Source organism: Sorex fumeus, unplaced genomic scaffold (assembly GCF_029834395.1).
Source record: "Sorex fumeus unplaced genomic scaffold, SorFum_2.1 ptg000047l, whole genome shotgun sequence".
NCBI classification, from domain to species: Eukaryota; Metazoa; Chordata; class Mammalia; order Eulipotyphla; family Soricidae; genus Sorex; species Sorex fumeus.
This window is the reverse complement of record NW_026606104.1, coordinates 24,751,386-24,773,873: the sequence shown is the minus strand read 5'-3', so window position 1 is coordinate 24,773,873 and position 22,488 is coordinate 24,751,386. Positions and strand designations below refer to the sequence as shown.

Genomic DNA, 22,488 nt, shown 5'->3' with positions numbered 1-22,488 from the left:
TTTATTTACACTATTTGATGTCTATATTTTTTTATTGCTTGTTAATCCATCTGTACTTCTAAGATGTATTCTCCAGTAGAATGTGAGATCCTTGACAAAGGGATCATTCCTTATTCACTACTGTTTCTCAGAACCTAGCTCACTCTCCCAATATAGGAAGAAAAGGGATGCTACCCCAGATATACAGTAATTATCTTGATTTGTTAGTTTGTAGGAATACAAACTTTCTGCAGAAAGTGACCCTTTCCATACTAGGTGCATCTCATCAACTCTGCTGCTCACAGTTAGTTTTCTTATTCTGGATCCTGGCACTTTTCAAGCATTGTTGCACAGGGAGAGGCAATAATTTTCCAATTGCTGCAAATATAAGCTCTCATAAATAAGATGTCAGAAGTAAGACTGTAAAAGACAGGGCATATTCTGAGGGCAGAAACCAATTTCCACAAATGAGACCACCTAACTAGAGTCACCTTATGACACAAGAGCCCTAAAAACTTTGTTCATTTTTAAAACCGGAATGGTTTCTTGAGTTCCTGGAGCCCTGGGTACAATTAATATGCAGCTATACTTAATGCTTGAATAGCAGTAGTTTGTAGAACAAAAATAGAATCCCCCCCCCCAAAATATGTATAAGCATGAAGTAGAGCTCCAGTTTTACGATGTGGTTGGTTGCTGTGATGTGGCTTTCCTAGGCTAGACACTGGTGTCAACGCCTATCAGAGAGTCCTTTTTTCTCCTACTACACCTTTACATGGCCCACCTTATCTGCAGTTAGAAATCAGAAACTCAGAGTGGCCAAGGCAATCTTTCAAACTGGCAAGGAAAAGATATGTTAAGATGGAAATGCCACCTGAGGAAAGGGAAAGACCCTACCCGTGTCTCTGTCTTCCAGCACCCAAGGAACACTCACCCACAAGTACTCAGGATGTGGGACGGCTTCGGACAACTTGACTGCACTTTCTTCAGATCTAAGAGGACACAAACCTCAACTACCAAGACCTTTTCCAATTTAAGTGGACTCCAGCTCCCCGTGACCCTCTTCTCCTCCCATTCTTCTCTAATGAGATCAGTAACTAGTGACTATTTTCATAAGTGAAAGAACAATGCCTTCGTTACACTGAAAACTGTTAGGATTTGTGACACTGGCTAAGAAGATATGCAAAAACCGCTACAGCCAAACTTTCCAGAAGGATAGAAATAAACGAGGTCTACAAAATAATTTTGAAGGGGATCGGTCCCACACTCTGAACCCGCTTTGCTCCAAGCCCCCGGAGCCTTTTCTCTGCAAGATGGCAATACGAGATAAATTCTGGGACAATTAGGTGTCTTTCCCGGAGCTCCATAGGGACTCCGGAGTGTGCATGCACGCGCGAATGTGTGCGTGTGTGCACGCGCGCGCGTGCAAAACGTCTGGAGAAGTGAAAAGGTCGCGGCTTCTAGAGGAGGACACCCCTAGCCCCCAACACACACACACACACACACACACACACACACACACACACACACACACACACACCTTGGCCACCTAGCGGGGTGTCTGCCCATCGACTGGTCCGTGCGGGCAGCGAGGCGCAGTGCCGCGCTGGGGCGGTGGTGCGGCACGAAGGGGTGTGACCGCTGGCCCCCCGCGCGCGCCCGTCCCCACCCACGCACCCCGCGCCCGCCCGCGCAGCGTGACTGGCCGCCACCGCCGCAGCCCGGGCTCGGGAGGCGCAGAGCGCGGAGCGCGTTGTGCCGCTGGGCGTCCTCCTCCCGGTCCTCCCTCCACCTTCCCTGTCCCCTCCCTCGGCCGCGGGGGAGCCGGGGAAACCGCGGCGCGGAGCCCGCAGCAGCACCGGCACGGGGACCGGCGCGGCGGCGACCTCGGTCCCGGGAGAGGTGCCCGCGGGTGCTGGCCGCGGCCGGCCGAGCGCTTGAGCTTGCGAGGCTGCACTGGGGCTCGGCGCCCGCCCCCTCCAGCTCGGGTCCCGCTTGCTGCAGCCGAGAAGTCTCCCCGCCCGGGGCACGCACCGCACAGCCATGAACACCAACGAGGCCAAGGAATATCTGGCCCGGAGGGAAATCCCTCAGCTCTTCGAGGTAGGGGGCGCTAGGGCTGGCAGAGGGGACCGGAGGAGGTGGGGGGAGTGTGGGGTGGGGTAGGGAGGAGGACGGCTTTGGGGCCCTTGGTACCCAGCCAGCCGCGCCCCGTCCCACGGTGCAGACGCGGGGCGCGGAAGTGAAGGGGGTTCGTGGGAGCCTCCCTCGTCCGATCGCGGGGGGGCAACCGCCTTTCCTGCGCCCCGAAGGCTAAGTCTCGGGAGCCCGCAGTTCGCAGGGCAACTTTCAGGGTGCTCCGTGCGCGTATCTCGGAGGTGGACACTCGGGGGTGGCCGGCACACCGCAGCCGACCGCACTGTCCAAGGCGCGCGCCTGGCCAGGTTGGGTGCGTCGGTACCGCCCCGAGTGAGCCAAGACTAGGATCCCGAAGGGTCTGGAATAGATCCCGAAGGACCTGGAGTGCTAGACCCTCGGTGGGAGACTAGGACTCCCCTCGCCCCCCGCAATGCGGGGGTAAAGGGGGACTGTGGGCAATGATGAAGATGCGGAAGGTAGCGCGGGGTGAAGGGTGCGGATCGGGGAATACCATCAAGAAATCAGAACCCTCTAGGGTGGAAGCTACTTCCCTGCCCGGCTCAGCGCTTTCAGCGAATGTTGAACTCCTGAGCACGTTTTCCCAGGGCTTCGGAAGGGACGGTTCCCCGTCCTAGCCTCGCCGCCGCCGCGCGGCTCCTGTTGCTCGGGTCAGACAGCAGCGCCGCAGCTGCTGCACCAGAGGCCCTGGGGTGGGGACGTCCGGCCTGGGTGGGAGAGTCCACTAGGATGGTCTAAAGCAACCTTGTTCAGTTCGAAACCACAAGCCTCCGTTGCGGTCTGTTTGCTTTCCGTCTCTCCATATTTGAATATTAAAACATTCCTGAATCCGAGGTGCTTTTGCTTGGTTTGTTAGGGGAAAAAAAAAAAAAAAGGAAGTGAGCCAAGCTTCATAGAGCTCTGCGAGGGCAATTTCATTCATTCTCTACAACCGCCCCTCCCTACAACCTCAGCCCCAATAGCTGAAAGATGATTGATTATATTCTTTGGCCCGTTTTTTGTTTGTTTGTTTGTTTTGAGAGCTGACTTTTGTTCTAAAAGAATTTTAGAATAACTCTTAGGAAAATTAATTTATCCCCACCCTTAAAAAAATTTGTCCAAGTTAATCTTAAAATGGGCTGTCTGAATTAAAAATGTTTTTCCCCCTCACCTCTATAAGCCATGATGTTGAGTCTTCCAGAAGCCAAAATTTCCACTTATATGATCCGTTGAGCCTGTTCTTTGAAGCCCAAATCTAGAAAGTATGATACTTGTGCATTAAAAATAATTAGGTGGTGATGATCTGAAGAGTTTTTCTGTTATTATTATTTTTTTTTACCTTCCAGAAAAGTAATTCTGTAGATAAAGAACTGCAGATTCTTGTCATAAAACTCTTACTGAGGTTAATTTCATTTCTACTAAAAGAATTCTAAGAAACATCTTTAGGAGGGTCACCTGATTGCAAATTATCACTTGATGGTACATCTTTTTTTTTTTGCTTTCTAAATGTGGGTGATGTTTTCCCGCAGAGAAAGAATTTTGGTAGTTCAGAAAAATGGGTACAGCGTATGCAAATGAGTGATGGCAGTCTCTCCTAACCCCAACCCCACCCTCAGTGTTTTTACATTTCATTAGTTTTTCTTTGTTTGTGAATAGGACATTTCAAAATAGGGCACACCCAGGAAAGAAAATCAGCTCCCTTAGGAAATGCAATAACTCAGAACACTTAAATGCAACCCAGGACTATGGGAAAATGGAAGGCTACTGCTGAGGCCTCCAAAAGTTTCATCGTTTCAGTAAGAATCTGTGTTGTGCACTGCACAGAGGGAACTAAAACCTGGTAGTTCTCCATGTGGTGAGTATACACTGTAAAACTCACTGCACTAAGTTTACAGACTGAAATTTTTTCTCAAAGCAAAGTTTTTTGGTATTCCAAGTTTAACAATTAAATTAAGCATTAATACAAACATTAAATCAAACCTGGATTGTGGATGTTGACACCATTATAGACCAAGCAAATGATTTTTGACCCTAATGTATCATATTATCACTAGGTGTATTTTAAGTGTCGTTTTTATATTTCTTTCTAACTTGACATATCACATAGGCCAAATGTTATCTCTCTGCTATGTTCAGATATGAAATATATTTCTACTTTTAGATTAGATTTTATTTAGTTTTTGGTTTGGGAGTCACAACTAGCTGTGCTTGTTACTCATCCCTGGCTCTAACTAACGGTCACTCCTGGAGGCACTGGAGGAACTATATGGAGTACTGGGAATAGAATTCTGGTCAGCTAAGTGCAAGGCGAGTACCCTACCATCTTTTTACATTTTAAAAAATTACTTTCCTTTGACTTTGGTGTGAGATCTTGAATCTAGAGGTATACGTATTTTCTGATCTTGTATCTGAAATCAGAGACTTAGCAATAAATTCATATACTGGTAAAAGTCATAGTAGATCATTTAGTTCTCAAAAAATAATTAAAAAACTGAGTAATACTGTCCATTGGCTGTCTTTAATCACTGATGGTGCCTGACTGCTCAAAGAAAGGATTCAAATGATGCACAAAGGGGAAGTCATTACCCACTTCTGGGGCCAGTAACCTTGGGGAGTCCCTTATTGTTTAGAGTGGCTAGGAACTTAAATTTTTTCCAGTAAAATTAAAGTCATTGATTTTTTTTACCCTTTCAGGGAATAGTAAGGAGTTAAAAACTAATCTAGAATCTAGCTTCTTAAATTGTGACCCCAAAGAGGTCATATAACTGAACGTGGAGGTCAAGAGTGAAAGGTTTCTGATCACACGCTGACCAAAAAATTAATTCAATTGTTGTAGTGAATCCAAGGTGTTTCTGGCATGTTCACCGGAGTTGCATTTTTTTCCAGCAAAATAAAGGTTTACTGTGTAGAAAAAAATTTAAGAAGCCCTGATTAAGAGTGATTCAGATTGCAGTGGACTATATATGTGTGGGACATATATTATCTGGCGTTTTCTTTTTATCTCATAATTTTTCAAGCTGTGGAGCAGAATATGTGGATTTTAAAATTAGAAACATAGGATTGTAATTCTCAGCCTTTTCACTTTCTATCTGTGAGTAATCTTGATCAATTCACTGTCCCCTCCAAGCCTGGATTTCCTAATCTATAAAAAAGGAGATGAAAATGCCACGTAAAAAGGAAAGTGTATGGACAAGCAATGGAAAGACACACAGGAAGTCTTATTCTAGTACTAGCTGTATTATCTAACATAGGAAAAACATGAGGCATTGTACGTGCACGCATGCATGTGTGTGTGTGTGCACATGCGTGTGTGTGTGTGTGTGTGTGTGTGTGTGTGTGTGTGTGGTCTTTACTTATACAAATATTAAAAAAACAAACTGAGTGTGAAGGCACAACTTAATGTTTCCCACTCCTAGAATCAAACTCTTCTGATTGAACACTCTAACCCACGTTATTTAAGATTTCAAAGAACAAATGTACCCAGTGAGAACTGCTAATCCCCAGTGATTTTTCTATGTAACTCTCTAAAGAAAAATGTTTTGCACCTCAGTCTAGTTCCCAGAAGTCAGCTTTTCCAAATTTGTACCGATTTTACAAATGAGTCTATGTAACATCAGTCACCAGAAACTGCAATAGGGATCCTGCTTTTTTGTTGTTGTTGTTCCTCCTGAACCTCAGTGGGTATTATGATAACTCCTATATATCAAATAGTAATTGTTGTCTCGTATTTCTTGTTTGAATGATTTTTCCCGTATTTAAATTAGCTTGGGAGGGGCTGGAGCAATAGCACATTGCGTAGGCTGTTTGCCTCACATGCGGCTGACCCGGGTTTGATTCCTAGCATCCCATATGGTCCCCCGAGCACTGCCAGGAGTAATTCCTGAGTGCATAAGCCAGGAGTAACCCCTGTGCATCGCCGGGTATGGCCCAAAAAGAAAATAAATAAATAAAGTAGATTGGGGCTGAGAAGATAGCTTAATGGCATGTAATGCATGCTTTGAGTATAGGAGTACATTACTGGGAACTGCATGGTCCCCAGAGCACTGAGCCAGGAGTAGTTCCTGAACACAATCAAGTACAGCACTTCCCAGTAATACATAAATAAGTAAAGATAGTTTAATATACACTTCTGTGTCTCAGGAAAAGTGTAAGGGACAGAAGATATGAATAAGACCTACATTATTGGTATATTGGTAAAGAGTTTATAGAATTTTTGGCTGTCACATAAGCTGAATCTGACAATATTTTATACTGGGGTACCAAGGATAGTGAAGGAGTGGTCCACAAGTCAGTTTGGGGGTTTTAGGGAAAACTTTCTAATAATAGCAACTAGTCAACACAGCAACAACACTTAGAACTTGACACTGACTCTGTGTCAAATTCTTAATATGCATTTTACAATTACTTGAATGGTGAATTAAGTGTAATCCCATCAACGGCCAAGACCCAGAGAACTATAAAACCCAGCTCCTGGAAGAGAACAGCGCAGAGTCTCCTGCCCCCATGCCTGGCTGTCCTCGCCGGGGCCCCTTGAAAGGGAGCGGGTTGAGTTTCCCTCCCTGCCCCGACCAGGGCTCCGGCAGTCAAAGACCTCCAGAACCAGCCACCACCATGCTGAGACCACTCTCCACACGCATGAAAGTACCGGCAGAGGAACAAAGGCATGCGGGTCCCGGGGCTGAGATCTCCAAGCCTGCTTGGATCGGGGCTGAGCATCCTCCACCCAGATCCTCCAACTTCCAGTAGGCAGGGGTCACACCCACTAACTGGCCCCCTGGAGCCGTGTAATCCCATCAATGGCCAAGACCCAGAGACTATAAAACCCAGCTCCCAGAAGCAACATATTATCTCATTCTTACTTTGGACAAGCTGGCAGGCTACCGAATGTAAACAGCCCACGGCAGAGTCTGGCAAACTCCCCGTGGCGTACCCAATATGCCAAATGCCAGTAACAATGATGGGTCTCATTCTCCTAACTCTGAAAGAGCCTTGTATATGGCACTTTTTAAAAAATCTCAGGGCTAGGACGAAGGAGACGTTACTGGGGCCTGCTCAAGGCAATCAACGAATAACAGGATGGTTGTGATCATGATCGTGAATGGTGAATACTTAAGGAACCTTCCAAAATTTTATTACTTCCATTATACAGATGAAGTAACTGCAACTTGAAAACTTTATGCATAGATAGGAATGAGAGAAATAATGACTGGGGCAATTTTTTACATTCTGTTATTTATTTTATTTCCATTTAAAAGGGTATAGTCTCCTGAATTGCTTATAAGGCACAGGTTACTTAGCTAAAAACTAATTGATCAAGTATTTCAGGGGATATCTTAGCCAGGTCACAGCTTCAAGTGTTTATTAAATGACTAATGGAAAGAGCAACTGAAGTTCAAGTTGACCATACATAGGTGCTTGTTAGTGTTGTAGGCAGCACGTCTCTCTTCTAAAAATGGCCATATCCTGTCTTAACAAATGCAGTTTGAAAACGAAGTATAACTGGACATATTTTGTTGTGTTTCAGAGCCTTTTGAATGGACTGATGTGCTCTAAGCCAGAAGATCCAGTAGAGTACTTGGAAAGTTGTTTACAGAAAGTAAAGGAATTAGGTGGTTGTGACAAGGTGAAATGGGACACATTTGTCAGCCAGGAAAAGAAGATCCTTCCTCCACTCAATGGAGGACAGTCACGGAGATCCTTTCTCAGAAATGGTAATGTACTTGAAGAATAATCATTTCTAATCGTGCCACAGTTCTAATGCTGATGTCCCCTATTGCCTGTAGGCAGTGATCTAATTCACTTGGTTTCCAAATGCTCTGGAAGGATATTTGGATTTAAAATATGATTACTTGCTTTCTGCTACTAATTCTAATCACCTCTGTGATAAAACAAACAAGATTACATATGCTTGCTCAATGCTTCACTAAAGGCATAATGAAATTGTGCATTACTGATGTCACTATTTTTTTCATTGCAAGTAAGGCTTTCCCAAGTAAGTCAACGGCAAATAAAAATTAGTAATGATTATGTAATAATTCAACATGTTCTTATTAGCTGGAAAGATGTGACAATTTCAAGATGCTTCCAAATTCAAAATTATTTAATGAATCTGCAGAAATGCACTAAAAGTTTATACTAGTTAATTGACAAGGATTTATTAACTGCTGAATGCACTAAATGAGATTAGACATCTGGGTGCTATAAAAAAAGTAGAAGACATGAACTTGTTTAATAATTTGAGGAATAGTTTATAACAAAAAATAAGAGTTTGCTGGAGGAGATTCATGGTATTCTGATAGCTCCCTAAAAAATGTAATTACTAAAATAAGTGAGTCAATTCACTCAGCCTTGAGACTTTAGATAGAATTGAGAAGTATAATGGTAAATATAAAATGGAATCAGTTCCAGTCAGGGATACTAAATCAATTCTGTCCCAGTGGCAAAGATCACCATATTTTCAAATTTTACTTAAAATGGCAACTTTAAAAAATCTGCCATAAAAAGTTTTAGCTATATAGTAAGGATTTGAAGTGTAAGTAATTTTATTTGTAATAAATACAAAGGGAAAATAAATCTTTGTTTTAATTAGTCATGACCCACTTAGATTTTATTTAAATGCAGTGTGTGTGGGGGGGGAGTCAGATTGTGTTAATTTTAAAGAAGACAAGCAGAAACATTTCCACAAAACACCTTGAGAGAAGAGAAGATTCCTTCCCTATCCACATAGGAATTGCTAGGTAATTCAGACTTGGGCATGTGAGAGAATATATGTAACCAGTTACTTGCTGCAATAATCACTTAGGAAATTACTGCTATGGTCAAAACATCATTTTAAAAAAATATTTATTTATTTATTTATTATTTGGGGGTTGGGCTGGAGCAATAGCAGGTAGGGCATTTGCCTTGCCAGCAGCCGACCAGGTTCGATTCTTCCGCCCCTCTCCAAGAGCCTGGCAAGCTATGGAGAGTATCCTGCCCGAGCAGCAAAGCCAGGCAAACTACCCATGACATATTAGATATACCTAAAACTGTAACAAGTCTCACAATGGAGATGTTACTGGTGCCCACTCAAGCAAATCAATGAACAATGGGAGGACAGTGCTACAGTGCTTACAGTGCTAGCTTTGTGATCACACCCAGCGATGTTCTACATTCAGGAATAACTCCTGGTGGTGCTCGGGGGACCATATGGGATGCCAGGGATTGAACCCGGGTTGACTGCCTCTAAGGCAAATGCCCTACTCGCTGTGCTATCACTTCAGCTCCCCATTAGCTTTTGTTTTTCCTTAAATTTTTATTAGTGAAACACCATGTGGTACAATTGTAGACTTACAAATTTTTGTGCTTGGGTTTCAGTTATACAATGATCAAATACCCATCCCTCCACCAGTGCCCATTCTCCACCACCACTGATCCCAGTATCCCTCCCACCCCCCATCCTCTCCATCCCACCCTACCTCTGTGGCAGGGCATTCCCCCTTGTTATCTCTCTCCTTTTGAGTGCTGTGGTTTGCAAAAGAGACATTGGTTGACAATCATGTTCGGTCTATAGTTTACTCTCATCACCCATCTCCCATCCTGAGAGGAACTTCCAAACACCCTTTATTTGGTGCTTCCTTCTCTATCTGAGCTGCCTTTTCCCCTAGCATGTGAGGCTGGCCTCTAAGCCATGGAGTAATCCTCCTGGTACTTATCTCGGCTATTCTTGGGTGTTAGTCTCTTATTTTGTTACTTTATGTTCCCCAGATGAAGTATCATGCTAACCCATTAGCTTTTTAACAGGGGTCACACCCTGCAGAACTCAGGAGACAATAGGACTGCTCCCTGCCTTACTCAGGGGACTATGCAGTGACAGAGAATCAAACTCAGGATGAAACATGCTAGGTATGTGCTCTGCTACATGAGCTGTCTTCTCAGCCCCACAAAATCATACTTTTATGGCTTCATGCAATTCACACATGTTCTTGAAATGGCTTACTTTTGCAGGTAGTGTTACACTGTTTTAACCTGGATCACTGTTAAATAAACACTTCATGTTTTTGTTATATCAAATGAGATACATACCCACAACTGCTTTCTAAATCTTAAAGCTTAAGAAAATCTCTGATATTACTGTATTTAGTCTGTGATATTTTTATATTCTTTCTTTTAAATCTAAGCTAATCTCAACTAGGCAGAAAAGGTAAATGACTATTTTGCAATAAAATGATTCTCTGTGTGATAGATTTATAATTTCTTGATCTGATTATACCTAGAAGCCAGGCAGCTCGAGTGTGTTTACAGACAGAACTTTGATCAACCTAGAGGGTAGAACTTGGGAGAATGGTCATCATCTAAAAACAGTTCAAGTGCAGATTTGGGGAAAATGTTTGGCTGAATTAAATAATATTTATGAGGCTTTATTGGGCCCAGAGACACCTAACCAGTCTAGAATGCATGATTTAGCCTAATAAACCAAAATAGGAATGGAAAACATAGTTTTAATTTTCATTAGAATTATAATTGCTTGTTAATTTTAACATCTCCATACCTACCAAGAGTTGACCAGAATTCCCACTCAGAGATTTTCCAGTTAATTATTAAATATAACTTTTCGATATCTCTTGGTGACAAGACTGTTATATATCATTGTCCTACATCTAGGGCAGCATTTCTTTGTCAAAGGTCATTTGACCCCATATGGGATGAAGGGATATTCCAAGAGGTGCAAATAATGTAAACTGGGGTTCATAACATGAGACTTAGAGACCCATTGGCAGGACAGGCGGCTGAGAAAGGAAACAAGATGAGAATAGATGGCAATGTCTAGAGAAAGGATGAGTAACAGTGACCTAGAATGCTAAAAGATAAAAATGATTTTTAAACGGATCCATCCTAATTTCATTTTGTGAAATGCTTTACACATTTGTGCTTTGTAGGTTTCAGCTGCAATTTGTGGAATAGGTTGTTAAATTTAATAAATTTGCTCACTTCCCAGTAATTTAGAGCATTCTTGTTATTTTCAGAAATAAAGAATGATGCATTCATTTTTTTGCTGAAAAATTGTACACTGTGCTATTGTATAATTACCATAAAAATATTCCTTGAAATAAAGCCTTTTAATCATCTCAGTAAATTACCTTCTGAATAAAACCATGATAAAAGCAAGAATGAATTATTGTCTGTCAGCTCTTTAAACCATTTTGCAAAAATATGAGATGAACATCCAGTTTTTCCTCCATGTATACATTAGAGCACATAATTAATTACTCATGGATAAGTATTTTATTTCTCTTTGACAGTGGAATTTCACATCTAGACTACCTCATTGTCATCTTATATGCAGCATGTCTAAAATAAACATACCAGGGGCCAGAGTGATAGTATAGCGAATAGGACGTTTGCCTTGCAAGCGGCCGACCTGGGTTCGATCCCTAGCAACCTATATGGTCCTCCAAGTACTGCCAGGAATAATTTCTGAGTGCAGAGCCAGGAGTAATCCCCCTGAGCATTTCTGGGTGTGACCCAAAAAGCAAATAAATAATTAAATAAATAAATATAAACATATCATATTTGCTTCAAAACCTGTGCTCCCTTTTCTTTCCCCTATTTTCTTGAAGCCAGCCAGTGTCTAGTTGGTTAATAAAACAACCAGTTTACTGAGTATTGGTATGTATTGGACACTCAGAACTGAGGATATAGCCACAAAAAATAAATACACAAACATCACGTCTAGCGATAGCACAGCGGTAGGGCGTTTGCCTTGCACGCAGCCAACATGGCCGACCCGAGTTCGATTCCTCCGCCCCTCTCGGAGAGCCCAGCAAGCTACCGAGAGTATCTCGCCCGCACGGCAGAGCCTGGCAAGCTCCCCGTGACGTATTCGATATGACAATCACAGTAACAACAAAGTCTCCAATGGAGACGTTACTGGGCCCACTCGAGCAAATGGATGAACGATGGGAGGACAGTGATAGTGACACGTCTGTGCTCATGAAGCTTAATCTGGCAATGAAGTTAAATCTTAAATATGTAAAATGGATTTTTTACCTTAGGCTGACTTAGAGGGAAGACTTCCTGGAAGAAGTGATAAGCTAATAACTTCGGGACAGAAAGCTGAGTAGGTGTTAGCTTGAAAAGGATAGGGATTGAGGTACACCAGTGAACAGAGAACAGAAATTCCTGACATAGAGGCTGTGATATGTCAGGAAAGAGGGGGAATTCAGTATTTCTGGAGAAGATAGCATGGAAAGAATCTTTGTGAAATATAATATGTTCCTCATTCTTTTTGGATTTGAAACATAGCAGGTTTTTTTTTAACTGTCACCTCACTTCTTTTCTGAGTTGGATTAGTATCCCACTTCAGTCACTCTCTTCTCATCCAGCCATTCATTTCCATTTCCCTATTACCTCTCAAACAGAGTCTTCAGTTTTCACCAGAGGATCATTTCAACAACTTCCCGGTGATTACTCTTCCTGCTTCTAGTCTCCTCTTTCTCAGACCTACTTCAAACACCGCCAGATTACTTTTCCTCAAAATCCGTCTTAGTCTTCATGTTGTCATTTCTCTATCTGCTACAAACACTTCCTACTGGATTTTGGATAGATTACAGGTTTTCCCATTGTTGCCCACTCTGTCTACCATCTTATCCTCTGTTTTTTTTCTCCAGTGGAAACTGTCTGTTGATTGTTATTAATCTCATTTCTAATTAAACAGATGTTTATTGCACTTTGACAGTCCCAACCATTGTTGCAGATCTCAAGAATACAGTTTCATGTAAAAAAAGATTACTTGCTGTTAGGGAACTTAACATTCTAATGGGACAGTGAGTGAGTCGCAGGCCTTTCAGATGGGGAAGTGCTAGGTGCTATGATGTCCTCAGATCAAGCCCAAATTGTTAACTCTGAGCTTTTGAGAAAAGTCCTGATGGCTGAAAGGTGAATCTTCCAGCTGAAAACAGAAGTTCTAAACTTTATTTTTTATTATTTCACTTTAAAAGTGTGGGCCACATCTGGCAGTGCTTAGCGCTAACTTCTGACTCTGCACTCAGGAATCAATCCTAGTGGGCTTAGAGATTGTGTGGAACACTGGGAATTGAACCCAGGTTAGCTGCGTGGGTAAGGTGAGCACTTACTCACTGTACTTTATGTCTAACCCCAGTTCTGAACTTTTTTCTACTCATTTGTTAAGTGAAAGAAAAAAATTTATTGTGCGTCTTGTCCCGTTTCAAAGTTATCTTACTTTTTTGCAGTAATGCCTGAAAATACAAACTTTCCCTATCGGCGATATGATCGGCTCCCTCCAATTCATCAATTCTCCATAGAAAGTGACACAGACCTTTCTGAGACTGCAGAGTTAATTGAAGAGTACGAAGTTTTTGACCCTTCTAGACCACGACCAAAAATTATTCTTGTCATAGGTATGAAGATAAAAATAAAAATTTTTATTTTGTTACTAATTTTGTATATACCTGCTTTTCAAAAAATTATGTGAATTTTGTATCACATTGTAAATACTTAGTTGGATAATGATGACAAAAAAGTATTTTTAGTAAGTGTGAACAATGGTATGATTTTGTTATATAATCTAATGCTTATTGCAGTTTTACAGAATCTCATTATAATGTCACAGAAATTCTCTGTAGTGAAAGTAATCTCCTCTTTATGATTTATTGCCCAGTGGCAATAAATTTCTCTAAAATTTCACATGGATAACTGAATTCATTACGAGTTATAATGCGTGGTTTTGCTTTTAACCGACAAATTGAATTTGTATTCATTTTTACAGAGGAAAAAGAAATGCATGTTCAGGAAAAACTTGTAAAAATTAATGTCCCAAAAGGCAGACTAGCACCTACAAACAAAATATAAATTGCAATCATATTAGTTAATTGACTCTAGTAATGTAGCAAATAGCCTGAGTTTCATCAGAATCTTAATAATAGCTGAATTTCAGAGAGATCTTCCAAATGATCAGTTGTCCTAGGAGCACCCCAACCAACCAGGCCAAAGTCTCAACCAACCAGGCCAAAGGTTCAATTCAAGGGCTGGAGAATGAGATGTTGCTTAGAAACTGACGTGCTCGGGATTACCTGGGCCACCTCAGTGGTGTCCTGTGCCTACAGGGCTACACCTGGTAACTCTTAGAAGCCTTTAAGGCTGCACCTATGATGCTCAGCAGTCCATATGGTACCAGTGATCAAATGGGTCAGCCTCATGCAAGGCATGCCTCCTAACTGTGACAATTGATAGTTACTTTTTAAATGGCCACTTTGAGTCTTTTGTTGGTCATAAAAAACTCAGTCTGATGCTATTCCCAATGAATAGGTATTTTTAGATGTTAGTATTTTTGCAGAATGATTATCTGATGCCTCTTGCAAATTCTGATTTTGTACATGTAAAAAAAATTAAAATTTATGAAAACACCTGTTACACACACCAGTTATAGTCATGATTTCCCTTTCCAGTTTTGGGTTGTTTTTGTTTATTTGTTTTGTTTGTTTTTTGGAGGGGTGGCATATCTAGGGGTGCTCAGGGCTGACTCTTAATTCTGCATTCAGGGATCATTTCTGGAGGGCCCAGGGGACCATTTGGAATCCCAGGGATCAAATGCGGGTCAGCTGTGTGCAAGGCAAGTGCCCTGCCCACTGTGCAATAGCTCTAGCGTCCCTTTCCAGTTTGAGTCAGAATCACTGAGATGACTGAGAGATGTTCAGAGCTATTCTAAACCGGGAAATTAACAGAAGGCAAAATGCATACAGCATTCAAACTAAGGAGTTTGGTAACTAAGGAGGAAAACCTGTGAACTAATATAATACACTGAGCAATAATAATGCTTTTGGGCATGTGGTGGAATTTGGGCCATACCTGGTAATGCTCAAAGACTAGTCTTGGCTCTGTGCTCAGGGGTCACTTCTGGCAGAGAGGGACCACATGCCCTGCCGGGGATGGAGTCAGCTGCATGCAGGGCAAGTACCTTAACCCTTGCACCATCTCTCCAGTTTCTTTAGCAAGATCCCCAGACTTGAAGGAATGACATTTGTGCATATCTAAATGTAATGAAACTTAAATTGCAAATTTGTTTAGACATAAATTATTTGAAATCACAATTAACAGGAAGAGAATACAGAAATCAGATTTATTTTTGTTTGTGTTTGGGTTATACTCAGCATTGCTCAGTGGTTACTCCTGTCTCTGCACTCAGGATCACTCTTGGTGGGCTCAGGGCACCATAAGGGATGCTGAGAATCAAACCCAGCTCAGCCACATCAAGGCAAGTGTCTACGCACTGTACTATTTTTCTGGACCCCAGAGATGAGATTTCTAAAAGTGAAAATTTTCTTATAGCATCTGGTGGCCACTATGATGCCATAAATATGTATTTATTCTTCAAATGGAATTTTTTTCAGGTTTAAAATTTTGTATTCATTGCCTAGAGGAAAAAATGCTATACCTAGAGATAATTATTGTTATCATTATTATTAACATTCTTATTTGTTTGTGGGACCACATCTTGACATGTTCAGGGTTGATTACTTCTCCTCGTTGAACAGGATTTGCTCCCTGCAGTGCTTGGGGACTATGGTACCAGGGTTTGAACCCACACTTTCTGAATGCAAAACATAAGTTCCAGCCCTTTGAGTTAGCTCTTCAGCCCTAAAAGATAGATTTTTACTTGAAGAGTAATTGAAAATTAATTCACCAGTGTATGGTGAAATATTCTTCAAACTTTTTTTTCTTCTTCTACTTACTAGTAAAAGATTGGTGGTTAATTAGAGTATAACAAAAGACAATATACATCACCCATTTTATGGTGAAATAGTCCTGGATGTTTATTTTTCTTGTTGCTGTTAAATAAAATATTAGTGATTTTTAGCAGGATGGATAGTGATTTGATGTAATTGGTACAATGCCAGGGGCTGGAGAAATAGCATAGTGGGTAGGGTGTTTGCCTTGCACGCGGCCGACGAGGGTTCGATTCCCAGCATTGTATATGGTCCCCCAAGCACCGCCACAAGTGATTCCTGAGTGCAGAGCCAGGGGTAACCCCTGTGAATCACCAGGTGTGACTCAAAAAGGAAAAAAAAGTACAATTCCAAATTGCCCCTGTGTGAAACAGCACAAGTATGAATTTGGGGCATTGTAAATTTTACATGCAATGATTAAGCTGTTTTAATAAATTAAGACATTTGGAGAAGATGTAAATGTTAATAATTCTCTCAGTTCATAGTTCTTTTACCCAGTAACATTAATTTGCTTCTCAGGGGTGTGATTCTTATTATAGATTCCTACAACGTGTTCTAACATTTTATATACTACAAGAATGTTGCAGGATCAATTAGTGTAAATGATCTTCAGAGGATTGGGATGGAAAAGAAGGGGGAAACCCAAGCATTAAGGTTATAAGGTTATTTACAAAAATTGAGATAATTTTATGACTTGTAGAATCAAATTGTCTCTGATCCTTATGAATTTCTGTTACTTACAACTCTTACAACTTGGAAAGGAGATGGAAAAGATATCCACACTACATTCAGATAAGCAAAAATTTTCTTCTGGAAATATATAATTTTATCTGACGGGGGCCCACACCTGGCAATGCTCAGGTACTACTCCTGGCTCTGTACTCAGATTAAACCCAGGTCATCAGTGTGGTAGGCAAACACCATACCCGCTATACTATCTCTTCAGCTCCAGGATATTTTAAGTTGACACTCTTAGCCTAGATAGATGCTATATTAATGTAATAAAATCTGAGAGTTAGATGAGTTCTAATAGTTATACTAAAGATAAGTAAAATAAAACCAAAATTAAGCTCATTGTGACTTCCAACTTATGTTCTTGCAGTTTTTCTTTTTTCTGCTATGCCTCTACTAGTTGGCAAAAAATTATTTTCCTTAAATACTCTATAATTTTCTTAGTTGTGTTTGGTTATTTTTTTTTAATTTTGTGGAATTTAAAGTAATCACTATTTGATGGTTTGTGACTTTCACTTTGAAAAGACAACCTTTACTCTCTAGGGACCAAATCATTTTAAATTTGTTGATGGAGTAGGTCAGGTTGCTTCCCTTCAATCTAATTTATGATTTGCCATATATGCTAATAAAAATAACAATCATTTATTTAGGACAAATATTTATTTCTGTCTCCCAAAATAAGAGACTTAGTATAGCATTAGTTTATAATGTTAAATCTTTTAGAACAGGAATCAGAATTTCTCAGACAACAGTGAATTGAGATTGTTAACAAATTCCAATTTTGTTTTATTAGGCAATGAAAAAGTAAAAGGCAGATATTATCAGATGCATTATCTGGGATTAGGACAATATCTTTAAAAATTTACACATAAAATATTTTAGTGGAAATGACCCTTGGCCAATTAAGTTTATCTCAGAACTCTTCTTGCAGAAATAAAACAATGCAAGACTTTTAAATAACTTATTTGCAACAAGATAAATAAAATTATGGACTTGAGTTATAGTACAGTGGATCGGGTGCTTGTTCTGCATGCAGCTAACCCAGGTTTGACTCCCAGCATCCTTTATGTTCCCCAGAGTACTGCCAGAAATAATTCCTGAGTGCAGAGCCAGGAGTAATATCTGAGCATTGCAGAGTATGACCCCAAACCAAAAATGAATAAACAGAAAAATTAATATGCTAGATAGCTATATAAAAATGATTTCAGGGCTGAAGCAATAACTCAGTGGGTAGGGTGTTTGCCTTGCATGTGGTCGACCCGGGTTTGATTCCCAGCATCCCATAAGGTCCTCTGAGTATTTCCAGAAGTAATTCCTGAGTGCATAAGTCAGGAGTAACCCCTGAGCATCGCCAGGTGTAGCCCAAAAATCAAAAAAAAAAAAAAAAGATTTCAACTCCTCAAAAAATTGATTTACGTGGAGTTCATGCCCAATTCAATCAGCTAATCAGTGGCTGAGTAAATAGCAGTACTCCTACCAAAAAAATTGATTTAATTAATTTTCTAGGGGGAACATCAATTAGCTTTTGTGTTGAATTTTTTAATATTGTTTGATAAATTGTAACTGTTTTAACTACCACTACCAAAATAGTTCACTACTTTTTAAAATTAACTTTTTAAATTATCGTGCCTGTATTCCATAATCCATACTTAAATTAGGCCCTCCCGTTGATCATCGATTTGCTCGAGCTGGCCCAGTAACGTCTCCATTGGAGACTTTGTTGTAACTGTGTCTGGCATATGAATACTCTCGGTAGCTTGCCGGGCTCTCCGAGAGGGGCGGAGGAATCGAACTCGGGTCGGCCATGTTGGCCGCGTGTAAGGCGAATGCCCTACCCGCTGTGCTATCGCTCCAGCCCCATACTTAAATATTTGCAAATATTTTATTTTCATGATTGCCAACAAGTAATTATAGACTGACTGATGCTTCAAGTTTGTTCTGATAATAGACTTCAATTCATCTAGGTTGTTTAGAAATAGAAATTAACTAAAATAGTAACACAAACTTGGAAATAAAACCCCAAGCATATATTTTAGAGTTATTTTTATTACTTATACAATTAAAAATAAATAATAATTACTGATTACTACTGAATTATGCTAGAAAATGTTGATTGTTTTGTGCTAAATGATCACAAACTCGTTTTTCATGAATTCCATGAAGTTGTTCTCGCTTAAGAACTATTCCATTCACTCTGCACATTTTATGCATTTAACTTCTTTTGAATTTTTATGGGGACTTCCCCAGCAGTACTCAGAGGGTAGATGTGGTCACTCTATGTGATACTTGACCCACTCATGCAAGTCTGACTTGAAGTTCATTGCTTGGGCCTGCTGCTACTGATGGCCTCCAGGGGACACTTTTGAAGTGAAAAAGAAAAAAAAAAGATAGGCAGAGATGTGCATGAACAGATGTAGTTTATTTATTCTTTTATTTTGTAAAGATTTTATTATTGTTATCACTGTGAGATCAACTCTTTTAAAACTATTTTTGATTAGGTTTCAGTCATACAGTGTTCCAACACCCATCCCTCAACCAGTGTACGTTTCCCAGAACCAGTGTAGATACAGTTTAAAGAGTGATTTCAAGAAGTTCTATCAATATTGGTGTGCCTTGATTTTAAAATAATGACTCATTTCATTATATTGCACATTAACTCTTCACTGACTATTATACTACAATAATACTCTTCACTGGCTATTATACTACAATAATAACTCTTCATTGGAATTATACTATAGCTATTTTGATCGTTGTCTTTCGTATCCCAAAAATATCTCTTTGATTAAAAAGGAAACATTGCTTAGTGTTTATAGAGAAAAGTAAAAACTTCATTCAATGGTAAAAAAGTAAAAACTTCATTCAGTGGTAAAAAGTAAAAGCTTCATTTTTGTTTGGGTGCCACACCCAGCAGTGCTTGGGTCTTATTCCTGGCTCTGTACTCATGGATCACTTCTGGCTATTCCCGGTGTGGCGTGGTGTGGTGTGGTGTGTGTGTGTGTCTGTGTGTGTGTGTGTGTGCGTGTACCATATGTGGTGCCAGGGATTGACCTTGGCTTACAGGTGCAAGGCAAGTGCCCTACCAGCAGTACTATTTTTCCAGCCCCTTTTAAAGATGTTAGTACATAGATATTTCCTAAAATAAGTAGGGAGACAAAACATTACTTTCATCTAATATAGCTGTTTATGAAAATGTCCTTATCTTGGCTACATCTACATTTGCTCTGCATTTACTGCTATCAAGCATGCCCCAAGTGGAACCATTACTCCCTGCTACTAGGAGTTAGACTGCATCTCAAGGTTAAAACAGTTGTCTAAAAGGGAGTTTCTTGTTATAGCAGAAGGTCACAGTTTTGTGTTTTTTAAATGATAGGCGGACCAGGAAGTGGAAAGGGTACTCAGAGTTTGAAAATTGCAGAACGTTATGGATTCCAATACATTTCCGTGGGAGAATTACTAAGAAAGAAGATCCACAATACCAGCAGCAATAGGAAATGGAGTCTTATTGCTAAAATAATTACAACTGGAGAATTGGCCCCCCAGGTACTTCTATGTAATGTGCTTTTTGTTCAGCAAAGACTTTTATATCAGTTATACTCACCAGAAACAGAGTGCTAAATTTCATGGTTGTTTTCTTTTACTTTTTCTTTATGAAAGGAAACAACAATTACAGAGATAAAACAGAAATTGATGCAAATACCTGATGAAGAGGGCATTGTCATTGATGGATTTCCAAGAGATGTTGCCCAGGCTCTATCTTTTGAGGACCAAGTAAGAATGTCTCCTTATATTTTCCATTCAAATGGGCTAATCTGGTGGAATTCAGGGGATACTAGGCCACACTTGGTGGTGGGAGTGGGTTGTTGAGGTGGGGAGGAGGAGCCTGTTGGGATCTTTCCATGCTGAGTAAGTGGCAGAGCAAATGCTCTGCCACTTGAGTCATATCCCCAGCTCCTCTTCTTACCTTTTAAGTGATGTATTTTTTGCCTAAAAATCTGGAATTAAAAAAATTAATTTCTTGGAAGACTTGCTGTTATTCTGAATAAAAGCTGTTTGAAAATGGACAAGTACATTAGTATGGGTTGAGAGGAGGTCATTTCCTTGGCACGCTTACTTAAAAACTGAAAACAGTCTCTGTCAAAAAAAAAAATAAAAGGTAAAACTAATTATGGAATTCATTAATTTTATTTCAAATTCACTCCCTCTTTTTTTGATTTCAAAATTCTTCCCCTAAGATTTTATTTTTAATCTTGAATTGCTAAAAGCAAACCTAATGCATTACTTCTCTGGGATGTAAAATATCCTGTACTTACAAATCACTGGTTATAGAAGCCCTTTTCATGGGCTACTGTGAAATACTGAAACACACACACACATATATTTAAATTTTTTTTAAATTAAAAAATGTACTATTTAAAACATTTAGTGACAGAATTATATATGATCACACAAATTTAGGTCCTTATAAAAAAGTGAAACTCCATTAATACCCTCGTTTTGCAAAAAATGTTATTCTCCTTCCATTCTCCTCCTTTTGTTCTTGAGAATGTTGTTGTTCTATAAACTTCCTGACTTTTCAGTGATATCACATGCTTTCATGCACATCATATCCAAGCACAATTGGAACACATATTCATGTGCAAATGCATTTTAAATGTTTGTAGCTATTTCTAAACTATCCTCTTAAAAGATTTTCTATAGTTGTTATCCCATCACTGTTGAATGAGAGTGTATATTTCTCCAGAATCTTTCCAGGTAAATATAATTCCTTTGCCAATCTGATAAGTATTAAACAACATTTTAGTTGTTGAATTTAAACTCTTTTTTGTTGTTGTTGGGCACCTCCCAAGCATTACTTTGGAACCTGGGGCCACACCCTAGTCTGGACTGAGGGCTCAGTGCTCTGGCCTGGCAGTACTGGAGACACCAGAGCCACAGCTGATGGTGTTTGTGGAGGCCATGCAGTGCCAGGGATCAAACATGAGGCCCAGTGTATGCCACTCATGCATTCTATGAGCTGTCTCCCTGGCCCCTCAAATGTACACATCTTGACTTATTGCTAAGGGTAAATGTAGTTTCACATACTAAGTGAAAATTTGTATTTCTTTTTTATGTGAATTACCTGCTTTCTATTGCCCGTATTTCTACAGATAGCACAGCAGTAGGGCATTTGCCTTGTGTGCAGCTAGCCCAGCCGAGCTGGGTTCGATTCCTCCACCCCTCTTGGAGAGCCTGGCAAGCTACCAAGAGTATTCAATATGCCGAACACAGTAACAAGAAGTCTCACAATGGAGATGTTATTGGGTCCACTTGAGAAAATCGATGAATATTATTTTTAAAACTTTTTGCCACATATAGACAAGTTATTTATTGAATTTATGTACCTTATATAGAGGAAAGTCTGGCTTCGGTCTCGTAAGGCCAGAAGATGGCTTCATAAAGCTTGTCTTTGGAATGTTCCCAGGAGCTGTCTGGGAACACCCATTATGCTGGAACCTCTCTGACAACTCCTCAGATTTCTCCTTCCCACTCTAAATCCAGAACCTCTGGTGCTTACTCAATTCTAGTTTTTCTGCCTTTGAAAAGAGAAAAAGGCAGAATAATGAAAATTGGACTGTTGCTATGCCACAACATATTCTTGTTGTCACAAATGGCTGTGATGTTAGTGTTTCCCCTGGTTCTTGGCTGTTGTTACCAACCTGAGTGCCAGAAAGTCTGTCCCGTTATATCCGGTCCCCAGCATGTGGAACAAGATCTGCTTGATGGGTAAAAGAAGTCTGAGCCACATCATTCTCTGTGATGCTTTTCAAACATGCTGTCTTGTTTCTCTCTCCTCTACATAGTAATTTGGGAGTATCCTTGACTTAAAACTTTCGTTCACTTTTAAAACATGAACAGGGGCTGGAGCAATAGCACAGCA

General features: G+C 40.4%; 1 protein-coding gene across 2 annotated transcripts in view; it reads left to right on the top strand.

Annotated features, from left to right (window-relative positions):
* The first annotated feature begins 1,564 nt into the window (after positions 1-1,564).
* AK5 (adenylate kinase 5) overlaps positions 1,565-22,488 on the top strand; it is a 286,756-nt gene continuing 265,832 nt past the window's right edge. The window contains exons 1-5 of one of the 2 annotated variants that reach the window (XM_056123767.1): positions 1,565-2,079; positions 7,637-7,823; positions 13,416-13,511; positions 19,942-20,111; positions 20,226-20,339. In XM_056123767.1, the coding sequence (XP_055979742.1) occupies positions 2,020-2,079; positions 7,637-7,823; positions 13,416-13,511; positions 19,942-20,111; positions 20,226-20,339 (627 nt within the window). In that variant the 5' untranslated portion in view covers positions 1,565-2,019. Of the gene's footprint in view, positions 2,080-7,636; positions 7,824-13,343; positions 13,512-19,941; positions 20,112-20,225; positions 20,340-22,488 lie in introns of both variants that reach the window. The other variant, XM_056123766.1, reaches the window with a different exon arrangement.